This window comes from Bufo gargarizans, chromosome 4 (assembly GCF_014858855.1).
Source record: "Bufo gargarizans isolate SCDJY-AF-19 chromosome 4, ASM1485885v1, whole genome shotgun sequence".
NCBI lineage: Eukaryota > Metazoa > Chordata > Amphibia > Anura > Bufonidae > Bufo > Bufo gargarizans.
The window spans coordinates 240,308,665-240,325,455 of NC_058083.1; the positions used below are offsets into that span (position 1 = coordinate 240,308,665).

The 16,791-nt window shown below is 39.4% G+C and overlaps 1 protein-coding gene across 1 annotated transcript in view; it reads left to right on the forward strand.

The window, feature by feature from the left end:
* LOC122935350 (collagen alpha-1(XIX) chain-like) overlaps positions 1–16,791 on the forward strand; it is a 479,650-nt gene that overhangs the window by 251,914 nt on the left and 210,945 nt on the right. Inside the window, exons 7-8 of the mRNA XM_044291115.1 lie at positions 1,607–1,687; positions 16,209–16,322. Of these exons, the coding sequence (XP_044147050.1) occupies positions 1,607–1,687; positions 16,209–16,322 (195 nt within the window). The remainder of the gene's footprint in view (positions 1–1,606; positions 1,688–16,208; positions 16,323–16,791) is intronic.

Genomic DNA, 16,791 nt, shown 5'->3' on the forward strand with positions numbered 1-16,791 from the left:
TTCTGACAACCATACATTTTATTTTTCTCTTATCATATGCTTTATCATTGGTTCTATTTTGGGGTACTTACAACTTTTTGATTGATTTTTATTTAGCTTTTTAGGAAGCAAGATAAAGAAAAGACAGTGACTGCCATTGTTTTTTAAAAATTGTTATTGCGGTGAACACGGTGTGGGAAAAAAAGCATGTTATCTTTATTCTGTTGGTCAGTACGATTACAGAGATACCAATTTTATACAGTTTTTTTATGTTTTACCACTTTTACACAAAGCATTTTTGAAAAATAAATCCTGTTTTTGTGACACAATTTTTTTTACATTTTTCTGCCAATCATCTTGTGTGAGAGCATATTTTTTGCAGGATGTCTTGACGTTTACATTGGTACCATTTTGTGATACATAGTACTTTTTGACCACTCGCTATTATGCTTTTTGTAAGGCAAAGTGACAACAATTTTTTTTATTTTATCGTTTTAACAATGAAAAATTTATATAGCATTCACCTGAAGGGGTATACCATTAGATATTTTTATATAGCAGATGATTATGGATGCGGCGATTCTTAGTATGTCTATTTTTTATTTTTTGCTTGCATTGTAACACAATAAAAGCATTTTGGAAAAAAAAAACAGTTTTTGTATTGCCATAGCCATATTTTTGAATTTTTGTGTCAAATATCTTGTGTAGCGGCTCATTTTTTGAGGGATGAGGTGATGTTTTCAATGGTACCATTTTGGGACATATTGTACTTTTTGATTGCTTACCACTACACTTTTGTAAGGCAAAGTGACCAAAAAAATGCCTATTTTGGAGCTGTTTTTATATATTTTTTTATTTTTTTACAGCGTTCATCTGAAAAGGTAAATTATTTGATATTTTTTATAGAGCTGGTAATTACAGACACGGTGATACCTAATATATTTTTCTTTATTTTTCTATTTTTCACAATTTTATATGTGTTTATTAATGGAAAGGGACTTTTTTTTACTTGAAACTTTTAGTTCTTTCTTATGAAAAACACTTTTAATATTTTTTTCCTTTTTTTGTCCTACTGTCAGACTTCAACTTTTGGGGGTATGATCCCCTCTGCAATGCATCACAATACATGTGTATTATAATGCATTGACTGTCAGCGTACTACCAGTGTACAGGTCCCCGTATTACCTGCCTGCCTGTGAGACCCAGGGGCTACCTTCCCAGCCATCTGGTCTGCAGAAAAGGGTTAAAGCATCAGCATCTGTGTATTCACCAATGCCGGTATATACAGCAGGGGCTCGGCTGTCAGAAACAGCTGGACCCCTGCCTCTGATCTGTATGGCGGATCTGTACCTGTATGTGGATGTTGATAAGGAGTTAAATAAACACATACAAATGGAGAATTATAATAAAAAATGGAAGAAGAGTACCGAAAAGAAAAGCTTTCCATAATGTAAACAGATAGGCTCTGATAATAACAAAATAATAGGGTCACACAGTTCTTTCCCAGCTATAAAACATCTAAACCACATTTTATGGATTATTTGGATACTTTCATATGCAATTAGATCTGCATTCCTTACTTTAGTTGGATGGATGTTTGATTTCCTTTTATTATTTTCTATCATAGATTGAACTCCAACGAATAACAATTTACTGCAGTCCAAAACAGGCGGCTCAAGAAGACTGCTGTGAGATATCCGATGGAATGGTGAGATTAGTTTCTGTAAATGTATGTTGTCATTTCAGTATAAACCGTATGTCATATTGTGTAGCTGTACGTGATACAATCTGTATCAAAAAGCATCAAAGTAGTAAAAAGCATCAAGAACTAAAAGTTTTCAGAAGAGGAGAGCTTGCTCTGTGTTTAAGAAAAACAATTCTATTTGAAAATCAAGATGTGAAGTGAAAAAAGAAATCTCTTATCAGTAAGTAAACTCGCCATTGCATTTACATTTATACAAAGATAATGCACCTTTAAGTCATCCAGTGGGTAAAATAGATGTCCATACTTTCTGTTGCACATCATTCACAACAAATGGACCAGGTGTATAGGTATAGGGGGTACAGAAGTAGCAGTCAGTGTCCGAGATTACAGATGAGCGAATTACTTAAAATTCTATCAGGGTCTGAATATACCCAAAACATTTGTCTGAATCTATTTGTGTCTGAATACATTTAGCCTGAATTGCAAGTGACCTGATTGCCTGGAAAAACCCATCTCTTAATTCTATTCACACAAAAAAAATCACTTACAAATGTTTTGAAAAATTTGTGTTGAATTCAAGAATTTTTGAATTCACTCAACTCTCTTAGAGATATGCTAGTAGAAAAAGACCACATGGTCCATCTAGTCTGCTCTTATAATATTTCTGTTTTATTTTCTCGTAGAATAGATATATGTTTATTCAAAGCATATATATGTTCACTTACTGTTGATTTTCTAGCTGCATCTACTGCATTTTTTTTTAAAAGCTTGGAACAGTAAAATTTGTGATCCAGTTACACTGCTGAGACATACTGTTAGAAGACTCTGATGAAGGATACCAAGCACAGAACAGAAACAAAGCCCGTCAGTCCATCAGGAAGAAAGTCTTGCCTCTAACCTTCTTTATATCATGGATATTTTTTAACCTGATAGATGTTTTCAGCACTGCGCAGAGAGATATCAGGGGTAGAATTTCTGGAATAGCGATTAAATATCACAGGTTTGAGAACAGGCACACAAAAAGAGTTAGGTATCTGCAAGGAGCCAGGAAGATGCAAAAACATAAGGATCTAGCTTTTAAGATGATACTCTGAACTTGAAGTTACCTGAAGCCAGACTTTCAGCTAGAAAGAAATGAGGAGAAGGTCTGTGCTTACGGGAAACACATTTTTTCTTCCAAGCATTGGCATTTACAAGAGCGGCCTTGATCTCCTGCCAGATCTAAGAAAAAATTTCCTCTGAAGAATCAGAAGTTGGTACTCCTAAAGAAACAGGAAAGGGAATTCTGAGTTGATCGCCATACACAATAAAGAAAGGATATATGCCTGTATTTTCGCTAATATGATTATTGTTTAAAAACTCTGCCCATGGAAGAAAAGAAACCCAGTCATCTTGATGTGCATTAGTAAAGTGGCAAAGATAGTTGGTCAGTGCTTGGCCCACCCATTGGACTGAGAATGGTACACAGAAGAAAAGTCCAAGGTTACATCCAGAAGTTTACAGACTACCCTTCAGAACTTAAAATTAAAATACACTCCCCTATTGGATACAATATGTAGAGGAAATCTATGGAGACAGAAGATGTAATGTGCATTTTGGCTCACTGACTGGCAGAGGGAATACTGGACAGAGGTATAAAATGAGACATTTTAGAAAAGCAGTACACAACTAACCATATACGGTAACTGTGCATCCCGAGGAGGTAAGAGAGTCTGTAATAAAGTTCATGCCAATATGTTGTCAGGGAGCTTCAAGGATGAACAGAGTTGGAAGAAGACTGGCAGGTTATTTGGAGTCATATTCTGGGCACAAGTGGTACAGGCTGAAATGAAGTTCCAGATGTCTTCCAACATGGATGGCCACCAATAATATTGGAAATTCAACTTGCCAATTTTGTATTGACCTGGATGTATGTCAATTTTAGTGGGATTATCGTACTAGTTTCCTCTTAGACTCAGGAACAAAGGTTTTACCAGGAGGAATGCCTTTAAAATGTACTGATGCAACAGACACAAATTTGTCTGGATTAATGATATACTGACTGGGGTAAACTGGGAACTTAAAGTGGCCCTGAAAAAAACCTAAAAGAGGCCCTATGTTGTAGGTGGGTCCAAATTGACAGAGGGAGGGACAACAGTAGTAGTAGTAGATACTGTAGTGCAGAGCAAAATAACACCCCAGCAGAACCAAATACCACAGTGCACCACAAAATGTTTAGAGTGAAACTTGAGTTTGCATTATTACCTTTAAATGAGCCTTTGATACAACCTTAATAAACAATTACCTAAAGCTCATCATAGAATACTCATTAATCTCATTTTCAGTAATAGATTAATGTTTGTTAATTATTCCTACTATTCTGTTAATTAACTGTAACAAATTTGTAACAACTTAAACGACAACATAAATGCAACCAACCATTCTTCCTTTAATGTACTGTAACAACATGCCAAGAAATTACAAATTTATGTTTCTAACCATAAATTACCTTTATGTTTTAAGTGTACTTTACAAAAAATCTTAATAAAAACTATATTTGAAAAAAATATACTGCCATAGCAAAACCAAATATCACAATGCAGCACAACATACTGCCTCAGCAGAACCAAATATCAGTGCAGAACAAAATAATGCCTCAGCAGAACTAAATTTTATAGTGCAGCACAAAGTACTGCCTCGGCAGAACCAGATACCACAGTGCAACTCAAAATACTGCCTCTGCAAAACCAAATGCAACAGTGCAGCACAAAATACTGCCTCAGCAAGAACCAGATACCACAGTGCAAAAAAAATACTGCCTCTTCAAAACTAAATACCACAGTGCAGCACAAAATACTGCCACCCATGTCATAGTATGACATTTTATCATCATCCTGAGGATGGCAATACAGTTGAATTTATTAGGGCACCTACAGCCACAGGCCTGGTGCATAAGTGCCTGATGTTCCTACATTAATTAATGCTGAGAGCATCAGATCTTTATATATCTTTCCAGTGGCCAAGAGGAGGGCTTGGGCGTCATTATGGAAATCAGCCCACCAGAAAATTTCCCTGTATTGTCTATGGCCAGTCCGCCCATGTATGCTGATGCTTTTCCTCCTGATAAATAGAATCAAAGGATCTTGACAAGACATCAGCCTTCATGTTGTTGTCTGCAGGGCAGAAGTGTAATAAGAAATTGAACCAGGTGAAGAACAATGACCGTTGGGCTTGACAAGGATTGTTAAGCAGACTGAAGATATGTTATAGTTTTGTGATCTATATAGATCATGACTGGATGACTAGCTCTCTCCAGAAGATAGCACTACTCCTGTAAGGCAATTTTAATGCAACAATTCTCTGTCTCCTATGGTATACTTACATTCATGATTTAAAATGGCTTTAGCAAAGAACCCATTCCCAAGTGTTATAATTTTTTCTGAAGGAGCTTTATGAGTTAGAACCGCCCCCAGCCCTATGGATGATGTGTCCATTTCCAAAAAAAACTGTTTGGTAGTGTCTGAGCGATAAAGAACAAGACCAGAGGAAAAGGCTTGCTATAAGGTGTAAAAAGCTTCTGGAGTCAACTACAGTATTTAGCTTCAGCATCCTTGTGAGTCAGAGCGGAGATAGGAGTAGTCAAGATGGAAAAGTGTACAATAAACTGCCAATAATAATTTATAGAGCCCAGGAGTTATTGGATTGAATGAAACATACAGAAGATCCCTTAAGAGGTAATTCACAAATTTTTGGAAGACAACTGGGACACTACTCAATGCAAAAGGCATTACAAAGTACTAGTAGTGACCATTATGGGAATTGAAGCCAGTGAATAGGCTGGTGCCCATGCCCACATAGGAAGTAGGGGATACCATGGACATGGACCACCAGTGCAACACTATTTCAAGATTGGGGCCCAGTCTCAGACTGTTTCCAATGGAAAGGAGGCAGCTTATACACAGCGCTCTCCATTGAATGCTATGGGAGTTCCAAATGTAGAAAATAGTACTCAGCTATTTTCATAAGTCATAACAGTTAATAAAGAGGGTGGAGGTGGAACACTTAACTATCAAACATTAATGGCATATTGCTGTGTTTATGCCATAAATGACCAGAAGGGAATATCCCTTTAAAATTTGATGCAACCATTAATTTAATGCTTTGTGTCAAGCTAAAATGTTATACATGTAGCTGCTCACTAAAATATGTAAAATGATGTTGAGTTGCATAAAGAAATGCTTTCATTTTTACAGTAAGACAGAAAGCAAAGAGGCTGTTATCTGAGCGTGATCATATCAATAACAGTAGAATAAAGGTCAGAGAGGAATGAGCTACAGCTCCGACATGATGACTACGCAGATCTTATCTAGGAAATCAGCATGAGGCTTCTGATGGCTTCTGCCTTTTGTTAATACAGTGACCCTAAGAACTGAACCGCTCAGTAACAGGTTTCCATAAGATACAGAGTATCTAGAAAGGAGCTTACTGCTATATATTGCCATTTCCAAATTAAAGTCAGATGTTATTTCTTTGCTAAAAGTCATATTGATGTATTATCTGTAATGTTGAAGGCAAAAGTCCACCCTGACCAAGACAGACCTGATTACATTGTAGTCTGTGCCTATATATCAGTAGTCTTTCATGTTTTTGCTCTTTATTCCCTTCCTATTTGTAATTCATAATGCACATATGTGTTTTTGTAGTACCTTATAGACTGGATATAAGAGATTTGACTACATCTAGGCATACAGTTAGAGATGAGCAAGTTATAAAAAAAATCCGATTTGGCAAAATTTTCTTTGCGACTAATTACTCTGAAGCACAATGACAGGGAACGGCAATTACACCACTCCCCGTCATTGTACCCCTCAGATGTCTCGTTAATACATGATCGGGGCATCTGTACAATTGTACAATGTACAATTAAATAAAAAAAATCATACCTACCTGATCCATTTGCTCGCGATGGGCTGACGGCCACCATCTTGCTTGAAAATCTGGCACAAAATCTTGCGCGTCCCATGATGACATCATTACGCCACCTGGCGTGGTGACATCATATGGCCTTCAAGTAAGCTGGTGGCGCCAGGCCCATGCTTGGGTCTAGGGATGGCTGGAACTCACTTCACTGCTATATTGTATCAATTTGTTGTCAGCATCAAGACTGTGATGTGTTTTGGCTCTAACACAAGACTTTTTCAAGCATGCAAATTCTTTAACACAAATGGAAATGTTTAAAGGGAACCTGTCACATAGAACATGGTACCTGAGCTGCCAGCAGAATGTTATAGAGCAGGAGGAGTTGAGCAGATTGCTATATAGTTTCTTGGGAAAAGATTCAGTATAACCTGAATTTCATTCTTTTAAATTTTTGCTCATTCTGGGCTTAGGACCACCTCCTAGACTACAATAATTGATTGAGAAATGTCACTGTCTACACAGTCATAGAAGGAAGGCTGTCGATCACTAAAAGGACCACCTCCCTTACTTCAAAGCCCAGAATGAGAAGGAATTGGAATTAATGAAATACAAGTTTCACTGAGTCTATTCCAACAAAACTAGATACCAATCTGCTCAGCTCCTTTTGCTCTGTAACTGCTGCCTACAGATTACCCTGCATTTTAATGCTGACAGATTTCCTTAAAATACCCTCCCAAGCACCCAATCATGTCATCACATTACTATGGCAACAAACATAAACAACAAAAAACAGAAAGCATATCACTGTAATAGAAATGTATGTCCATACCCTGTTTTCTTGTTCAGCTAGTATTTAAATAGTATTTATGATTTCTGCAGGAAAATAATAATGATTTCAACAGACCATGATTAATACAGATTGTATCACTGAAAAAATAATACATTGAAAGAAAGAATCTATTGGCTCACAAAAAAGTTGTTTGTATTCTCGATTAAGGTCCATAGGTTCCAGTGTCTGGAGCCTATGGATGCAAAAAGCTTCATTTTTTTCAGAAGTTTAACTCAATCACCCCCTCTACGTGGCTGAGGGACGTGATCGATAATCTGAAATCGCAATTGTGCTGTTGTGTGTCTGCACCGATCAAAGTGATAGGGTATAGGGAGGAGTAGGCTTTTTTTGGTCTAATTATTGACTTGTGTTTGCTGGATCTGTCTTTCATACATGTGGATGCTTTCCCCATGTATAATAACCCGCAAGGGCATTTCAGTATGTATATGACAAAATTCTTGTCCCACGTGTTGAAACCATTTACTGGGAAAGTTTCTCCAGTATACAGATGTGTGAAATTATCTCCTTTAGTAACACTTCAAGGTGTCCTTCCAGGATATATCCAATAGTCCTTTGTGTATGCAACAATTTATCTGGGTAACCATGTTCTTTGAGCTTCTCTGTCATATCTTCCAACCACCTTTCCCTCATCTCCTGTTGAGTGACAATCCAGGGGATGAATACTAATATAAAGCAATAAACTATTGCAATATATTTTTTTAATATAAATGTCCATATGCAGACTGCTAACTTTACTTTTTAAAAAAAATCTTTATTTATGTCAATTTTTTCAAAATCAAGACATACAGAACACATTTATGCACATCAGAGATTATGACAGACATATAGCATTGACTCAATTATCTGACAATCAATCAGAATGGACATAAGACCTACCAAGATACCACTAGGAGGTCTAAAAATGCAAATAAGGGGCGCCAGTAACTATAGCCTAAGCTGGAGTCAACTAACTCCTCCAATCACGTTACTTTTGACTGGTGCCCTATACAACATTTCGCTGAGAAACATGACACTTTCTGCTGGTCTCATGCCATACTGGTTAAAGCAGTAGGAGAAGAACAAACAATGGTAACCATAACCAACAAAAAAATCTAAGAATAATAAAAATAAAAATAATAGGTCAGTCAGGATCTCAACCTTTCAAGCTGAAATTTATCGCGTATAGACAGCAGACTTCTGCTTCATGAGAGATGTGAACAATTAGGGATGACAACACATACATAACTAATAAAGTGGAGAAAGCATAATTGGTGGAGCTACCTTTTAGCCTCAGCGCATTTCTCTTCCATGTGTGAAATCCAAGGTAGTCAGATTTTTTGAAACTCACGTCTTTTGTTGTTCTCCCATCCCGCCAATTCCTCCATTTGACATAGAAGGTTTTTTTTTTTTGTACCACATGGTCAAAGTGGGGGGATCTGTTTCCTTCCATTTAATGGGAATGAGAAGCTTTGTAGCTGTAATCAAGTGTGTGGCAAGCAAAGCTATATTTGGTCTGAAGTCTTTCTCAGGATGCCACAATAAAATCAAAGGGCCTGTGAGTTTAATTTGGGAGTTGCAAACCTTGTTAATGTCTGTTTCAACCTCATGCCAGAAGTGTCTCAGGGCTGGGCAGGACCACCAAATATGTGAAATGTTTCCTACTCCATTAGAACATCTCCAACACTTATTGGAAAGGATCAAGTTGATTCTATAAAGGAATTCCGGAGTTCGATACCATCTGGTAAGTATCTTAACCAAATTCTCCTGGACTCTCACACACCTGGAGAATCCATGAGAGTGGGATAATATAAATGCTTTATCTGAATCATTAATTGTGATGTTCAGTTCTCTCTCCCATTCCCTCAGATATGCCTGAATCTGCAGATCCCTCCCAGTTAGTAATTGCCTATAAATTAAAGAAAGGCACTTTGGGGGAATGGAAGGAAGAAGGATATAGTTCTCTAACCAGGTTGGATCTGGGAGAGGAATGTGTGCCGACCTCGAGAACTTGGCACATGTGCCCCAAAATCCCATTTCTGGATCATATTTATTTCAGTGATGGAATTCCCAATGATGTTAGAGTAATAATCAGGGTCTGGGGAAGTTGTAGCTAGGTCACCCAACCTGTAATTTTGGACAGACCTCCAGACATTTGATCGCTTGATGAGATTGGTAGAAAGTACATGTGGAAGTAAAGAAAGGGGCATTATAGGTGAAAAAAGTTTCCCACTCATGTTAAGTGCTATGGATGTGTTACAGTGCATAATGGTGCACCTAGTGATCTCACTTTTTACTTCTTGTCTATTAGGGGCTTTACTACTGTGACTCCATAGAAGGTGTTCCCTATTTATTCCTAACAAAGCTCTTTCCAGGGAAATATGCATGGGAAAGGGTTGCGGTCTAGAAAGGGCAATCCATCTCTCCAAATGTATAGCATGAATATATGCAGTCAAGTCCGGGAGGGAAATATCACCTTGCTTCCTTCTCCTCATTAGGAGGGAAAAAGATAATCTGGCTCTTTTTCCTGCCCAGAGAAACCTACTCATAAGTACTTTAATTTTATTAAGGAAGGACTTCGGGACAGGAATGGGAAGGGATCTGAACATATACATGACTTGAGGAAGAACATACGTCATCAAAACATTTTTTCTCCCTAGCCAAGACAGTTTAGGTATCAAAGTTTTGGAGAGAAAGGATCGTACTTTATCTAATAAGGGGGTATAGTTAAGTCTGAAAAGGAGAGCTGGATTAGCTGGCATTAGTATTCCTAAATATTTTATGGCCTCATTGGGCCACTTGAAAGGTGTCGAGGTCTCAATATGTCTTCTTTTGGCCAGGTCCAGTGAGACTCCCATAGCTTCAGATTTTCCCATATTTATTTTAAAATTGGAGATAGTTCCAAACATCTCAAAAATCTCCAAAACATGGGGCATTGCTTCTTCTGGGTTTGTTATCATCAGTAAAAGATCACCGCCATCTTATGTTGTACCCGATCTATCTGTATTCCCTTAATATTGGAGGATTGTCTGAACTTTAAGAGAAGAATCTCCAAAGTCAGGACAAAAGGTGTAGGAGAAAGAGGGCACTTTTGTCTAGTGCCATTTCTAATCTGAAAGGCATTCAACAGAGTTCCATTAACCTGTACTCTAGCCGATGGAGCAGAATACAATGAAAATATTGCATCAATAGTTTGTAAAGGAAAGCCAAAGGCAACTAAGCAAGATTTCATAAAAAGCCAGTTAACTCTGTCGAACGCCTTTTCAGCATCCGTCCCTAAAAGTAATAGTGGTGATTTTTTTCTCTTTAGCTAGGAAAATTGCATGTAATACTCTACTGATGTTGTGTCTTCCCTGCCTGCCCGGCACAAAGCCCACTTGTTCTTCTCCTATCAGATCTGGGAGCAATTTTGAAATACGTTGGCTCAAGAGCTTTGCCCACCACTTCAGATCTGTATTGAGGAGAGCTATGGGTCGATAACTACCGCATTCCTCTGGGTCTTTCCTCTCCTTATGTAAAATGATGATATGTGCCAGCTGAGCCTGGGGAGTGAGGGAAGAGCCCAACATCAGAGAGTTATACATTGGTAAAGTGTGGTAATAGTACCTCTTAGTATTTTTTATAGTAGGCAATAGGAAAGCCATCTGGGCCAGGACTTTTACCCGATGGTATGGTGTGAAGCGTTTTTTCTATTTCCTGAATCATGAAAGGTATTAGGAGGCTATTCTTCCCTGCTTCCGAAATAGTTGGTATTCGGATGGATTTAAGAAAGGAGTCAATGTAGTCTTGCATATGAGGGGGGTTTATCCCCTGGGCTTCTGATTGATCTTCTAGGTTATATAGTGATTTGTAGAATTTACAAAACTCCTCAGCTATGGCAGGGGTTGTGGAAGCTGATATATGGCAGGCCTCAATCAGTTGTTAGTTGAAGCAGGCATATCAAAACCCACAATCTGTATTTTGTGGATGCAGGTATATGGAAAACCTTTATCACTATTTTGTAGACGCTGATATATGGAAGGCCTCAATCAGTTGTTAGTTGAAGCTAGGTAAATTACCCTTAAGCAGTAATTTTAAGGATGCAGGTATATGGAATACCTCTATCACTATTTTGTAGAAGCTGATATATGGAAGGCCTCAATCAGTTGTTAGTTGAAACTGGTAAATTACCCTTAAGCAGTAATTTTGTGGATGCAGGTATATGGAAAACCTCTATCACTATTTTGTGGAAGCTGATATATGCCAGGTCTCAATCAGTTGTTAGCTGAAGCTGGTATATCACCCTCAAGCAGTAATTTTGTTGACGCAGGTATATGGAAAACCTCAATCACTATTTTGTGAAAACTGATAGATTGCAGCCCTCAATCAGTGTTTTCTGGAAGCATAGAAATGTACTATAATAATCTTTCTATGTTATAAGTATATCACACCCCTCTGTGTATCACACCTATCGATAGCACAACGTTGCAAGTCCTTAAAGGGACACTGACAGGCCCTAAAAACATATTTAGTTATTCCTATGCAGTCATAGATCTATGAAAGTGTATTCCAACGATATAACAGTACCCCCTGTCCGTATTGTAAACCATGTAAAAATAACTTTATATTCATCTGTCAATCACATTTCTTTATGCCCAAGGGGCATTTTTTCTCATACCTTTGTGCCCAGCCGCTCCCCAACTGTCGTTTCCTACCACCGCCCAGCTCATTACTATTTACTGCGCTAAGCGGCCCTTACATTACCCGATCCTGTCAGTTCCTGCGCATGCCCGATAGATACTTATGGGCATCGGCCTCAATCGGACCATCTGCGCATGCGCAGCCACCCTCCCAAGCCTGTAATTGAATGCGCCTGCATCCGATCTCTCCTCCAAGGCACTCGTATCCAGCGCTTCAGAGCGCTGATGTCATCAGAAATTCAGATGGTTAATGCGCCTGCGCCAGCCAAGAAACTCTTCTCTCGGGTGACAGGATCTGGGAATGTAAGAGCCGCCCAGTGCAGTGAATAATAATGAGCTGAGCGGCGCTAGGAATCGACAGTTGAGGCGCGGCTGGGCACAAAAGGTATGAGAAAAAACGCCCCTTGGGCATAAAGAGTTGCGAAAAACCGCCCCTTGGGCATAAAGAAATGTGATTGACAGATGAATATAAAGTTGTTTTTACATGGTTTACAATGCGGACAGGGGGTACTGTTATATCATTGGAATACACTTTAATAGATCTATGACTGCATAGGAATAACTAAATATGTTTTAGGGCCTGTCAGTGTCCCTTTAAAAGGACTTTTGTGGCCCTATTAGCTAGCGTTTGGTGTCCCTCCAAAATGTAACCTCTCCTCACACTGGCAAAACACATAATGTAAAATGATCGGGTTTATTTCTAGGGTTTGGGGTTTGACCATGTGCTAAAACGTCTCAATTGGCTGTCCTGTCCCTCCTGATGGATGTGTCATGGGTCAAAGTTCGGCGCAATGCAAAATAATATGGCGAGCGTGGACACCGCCATATGTTTGCATGTTTGGCAGATCGTGAGCACACAATGTTCGCAGCGAACCGACCGCCGGACAAAACGCAAAGCCATTACTAGTGCTAGGCCTAAGCCAAGTTCAGCTGCTGCTAGTTCTCTGTGAAGTGTTCAAATATCTTCCATCTCTCCACAGTACTAGTGTCATGGAAGGTAGGTAAGCAGGGAAATAACCAAACACAGGGAAAACAAACAGAACATTGACTAGGCCCAAAAGTTAGGGAGAAAGGGTCACCTCCTAGTGATCCCTAAGGCTTTCCCTATACTGCTGTGCACATGTGCATACCCTAATGGTGGATATACACATGCCCTTGTGCCTAAGTCTATGCACCCTGGGAAAACCCTGAGCAGTAGGGAAAAGGGAAGAGGCAACCTGCTTCTTCAAACAGGAGGAATCAAGTGTCTCCCTAGAGGCCTAGATAAAATACAGCAAGGGAAGAAACAGAGAGGACTTATCTTGAGCTGAGCTGGAGCAGACAATCCACAACACATCCAAAGCCCACAGGAATGAACTTTAACCCACACAGGCCACTGGGAGAAGGAGGAATAAATTGCCTCGCTAAACAATCAACCCAGTACACCTGAGGGAAGGTGGATCCAGCTCAAACCCAAACCAAAACAAAGAGAGGAGTCAAACATGTGCTGCCAGTCGGACAGATCTCCGCACATTCACAAGGCAAGACGTGACAGCTAGTAAACAAAAGCATTGCTGCGTTCAAGATTTGCAGGATTTAAGAAAACGTTCAAAAGTACAGCCCTATTGCTGTACATGATAAAGCATCACCAGTAACTGTAGAAAAATAGAAGCGGCCACCAGCTAGAGCAACTCTAGTGTACTCCTTCTCCCAGTCGCCTTTGCATTAGCTAGGCTGCACCCACATTCAGTATAGTGTACTGCACTCAATCAATAATAGAATCTGCAGCAGAAAATGACTCTACACGTCCAGCAATCCTCTGGTGCGCAGGTTTAACTCCCACCTGGTCAAGTTGCTGGCAGTTCAATTGCTGCTGAACTACTTAGTGAAATATGCTGGTTTAAGGGAGCTAATGGCATGAACTCAGCCTCACTGTAAGACATAAGCCAGCATTATTCATCCAACAAAGTCATCCTTGCCTTATACTATCATGTGGCGAAGAACATGAGCAATTCTCACTGTGTGGCAAGATATATGTTACCTGGAGCAGCTGTCACACACTGGGACAGTACATGTCCTTTATGACCCACTAGGTCAATGCATTTTGCAGCACCTCAGCAACAAGGCCACACCTGAAGCAGCTGTTAAAGGCACAGACAGTAAATATCTGTTATGGCCAACTGGATCAATATTTTTCACCACAGCGTTGAGGCAGCACCTCAACAGCAAGGCCAGGTCTTAATGACAACTCCATGTTTGTGTCGGTCTGATTCACACACCAGACATTTGTTTGCTTCCTCCACGTGCTCCTCCATAACATCCTACCATCTCCAACAGAAGCAGGGCAGTGCCTCACTCACACTCCTTCTTATCATATGTGCAACATTGGACTGTGGAACAAGGTGTTGGTGGAAGAAGAACAGCCTACGCATAATGCTTGCTGCCCTGTAGCTGTTGGGGTTCCACACTGAGAAAATCACATGGAGAAGGCAGCTGAGAAATAGGATGAGAAGCTACCACTAGAGGAGAAGGATCAGCAGGAGGAGAAGCAGGAGGAAGAGGCTCATGATGATGATGACACTGGCCATGGTGACCAATCATTTAAGTGGGGGGACTGAGCTGGAAAAAATGGTGTCTTCATGCTGGTGAGAGTGGCAAGTTGTATCCTTACCATTGAGAAATCTGATGTTTACTGGAAAGCCATGTTTTTTGGTTCACACTATTAAAGCAAAATGGGGGAATGTTTTCCTTTTTCCAAAATGATGCCACTGTCGCCATCTGCCAGCCTACCATCATATTCTGTACCGTATGGCTGCTGCCACCATTATGCCACTGCCGCTATGTTTCATACCATATGGCTGCTGCTGCTGCCAAAATAGAGGCAGCAAAAGTAGCGCAAGCAGTAGCAACACTACATAGAACAGACAAAGCAATAGATGCTTGTGTGGCTGCATTTGGGTAGTGTTACCAGTGGTGGTAGGGGTAAAGAAAGTGGCTGTGGGGGGATTATTAGCATCTGCTACTACCTGCTAATAATCCCCCCACAGCCACTTTCTTTACCCCTACCACCACTGGTAACACTACCCAAATGCAGCCACACAAGCATATATTGCTTTGTCTGTTCTATGTAGTGTTGATACTGCTTGCGCTACTTTTGCTGCCTCTATTTTCTCTATACACCTTACCCTTTCTACATCCATAACTACATCTACATAAGGGGAGAATTTATTCAAGCTTTTTAACTTCAGAAAAAGCCACTGATTCTTATGACAATTAACACGTGTGTGTATAAAGATTGGCAGGCGTTATGCCCACATTAACACAAGGCACTGTTTCTTTTGACATTAACATGTGTGTGTCTGTGTCTGGGTGTGTGTATAAACAGGGACAGGGATCTGTCCCCATTAAAGCATAACTGTGTTTTTCAAGCCTCCAGTGTCATTACAAAGAGGGTATAAGTGCAACAGGTGTTGTCGTCACACCCAAGCAGGCAAAGTTGTCCTGGGTAACTATCCCAAATCTTAGTTTTGTCCAAATGAATCAGGCACGTGGATCCTTGGGGATTTCCACACATCTCTGCATATGACAATGAAATCATCTGCCATTGCTGACAGGGGCAATTTATTGCCTGTCCAATTATGCAACTGTCGCTGTCTGCCTGTTCATCATGTTCCGTACTGTACTGCAGCTGCTGATGCCGCATGACTGTTGCCGGAGCATCATCCTGTAAGGGCGTTGCTGGGCTGACATCTATCGAATGGAGTGGAGTAGCTCTTCATGATTCCAAAATTCGGGAAAATTTGCTTTCCCGCAAGGCATTCAATTTAAGCTTTTTGGATAATGGGAAATTATAATAGCTCTAAGCACCATTTTGAGAGATTTTCAAATCTCTCTCCACACACATGTCAAAGCTAGCTATTAATCAATATTTGATTTGGCAGTAGGAGAACTAATTCACTTCAATGGCACACATAATTCTTGTACATTCATCTTTGAAGTTCATGAAATCCTTTATTTAAAATTAATTCATTTTAAATATGTCCTGATGCTAATTATAAGAAAATGCATTCACATTGCTACAAATTATTTTATTTAGCATTTCATTTAAGTAACCTAGGATATATGTTTCTATATTTTTTAGTGTGATAATCAAGAAAACCTGCAGTCTTCTGTTCCTTCATCTGTTAGCAAGTTACATTCTGCCCAGAACACAGATTCGCTGTCTGAAGATAAATGTTACTGCTTTCCAAATAAGGTATGTGGATATGGTGTATATAAATCCATGCAAATTCATCTGTTGTCATACACCGATATGCAGTTTATATTAAGCAATAGTGATAATAAAGTATCAGTGATGGTGACTGAATATGGACATGTAGATTTATGCAAGACTTTGTTTTATTTCCTGCTTTGTATTTTTATTTTATGTCTGGGCATGGAAAGGAAAAAATACATGAAATCAGCTGGAGACTAAGAGCTCCAGCAATGCCATGAGCAAAGCAATTCGGACAGTTGGTAAAGCTAGGTTCACACCTTGCATAGACTCCACATTTATTGTTTATTCCAATACATTTTCCCGATCTTACTCACCAATAGGCTATCATTAACCAAACCTATGCCAAAAATTTACTTCGAAAAACATTTGTCTACACTGTAGACAATTTTCATTAAAGCTTTGTACATAAAACATACTACTCATACAGCTGCACAAGTATTATGCACAT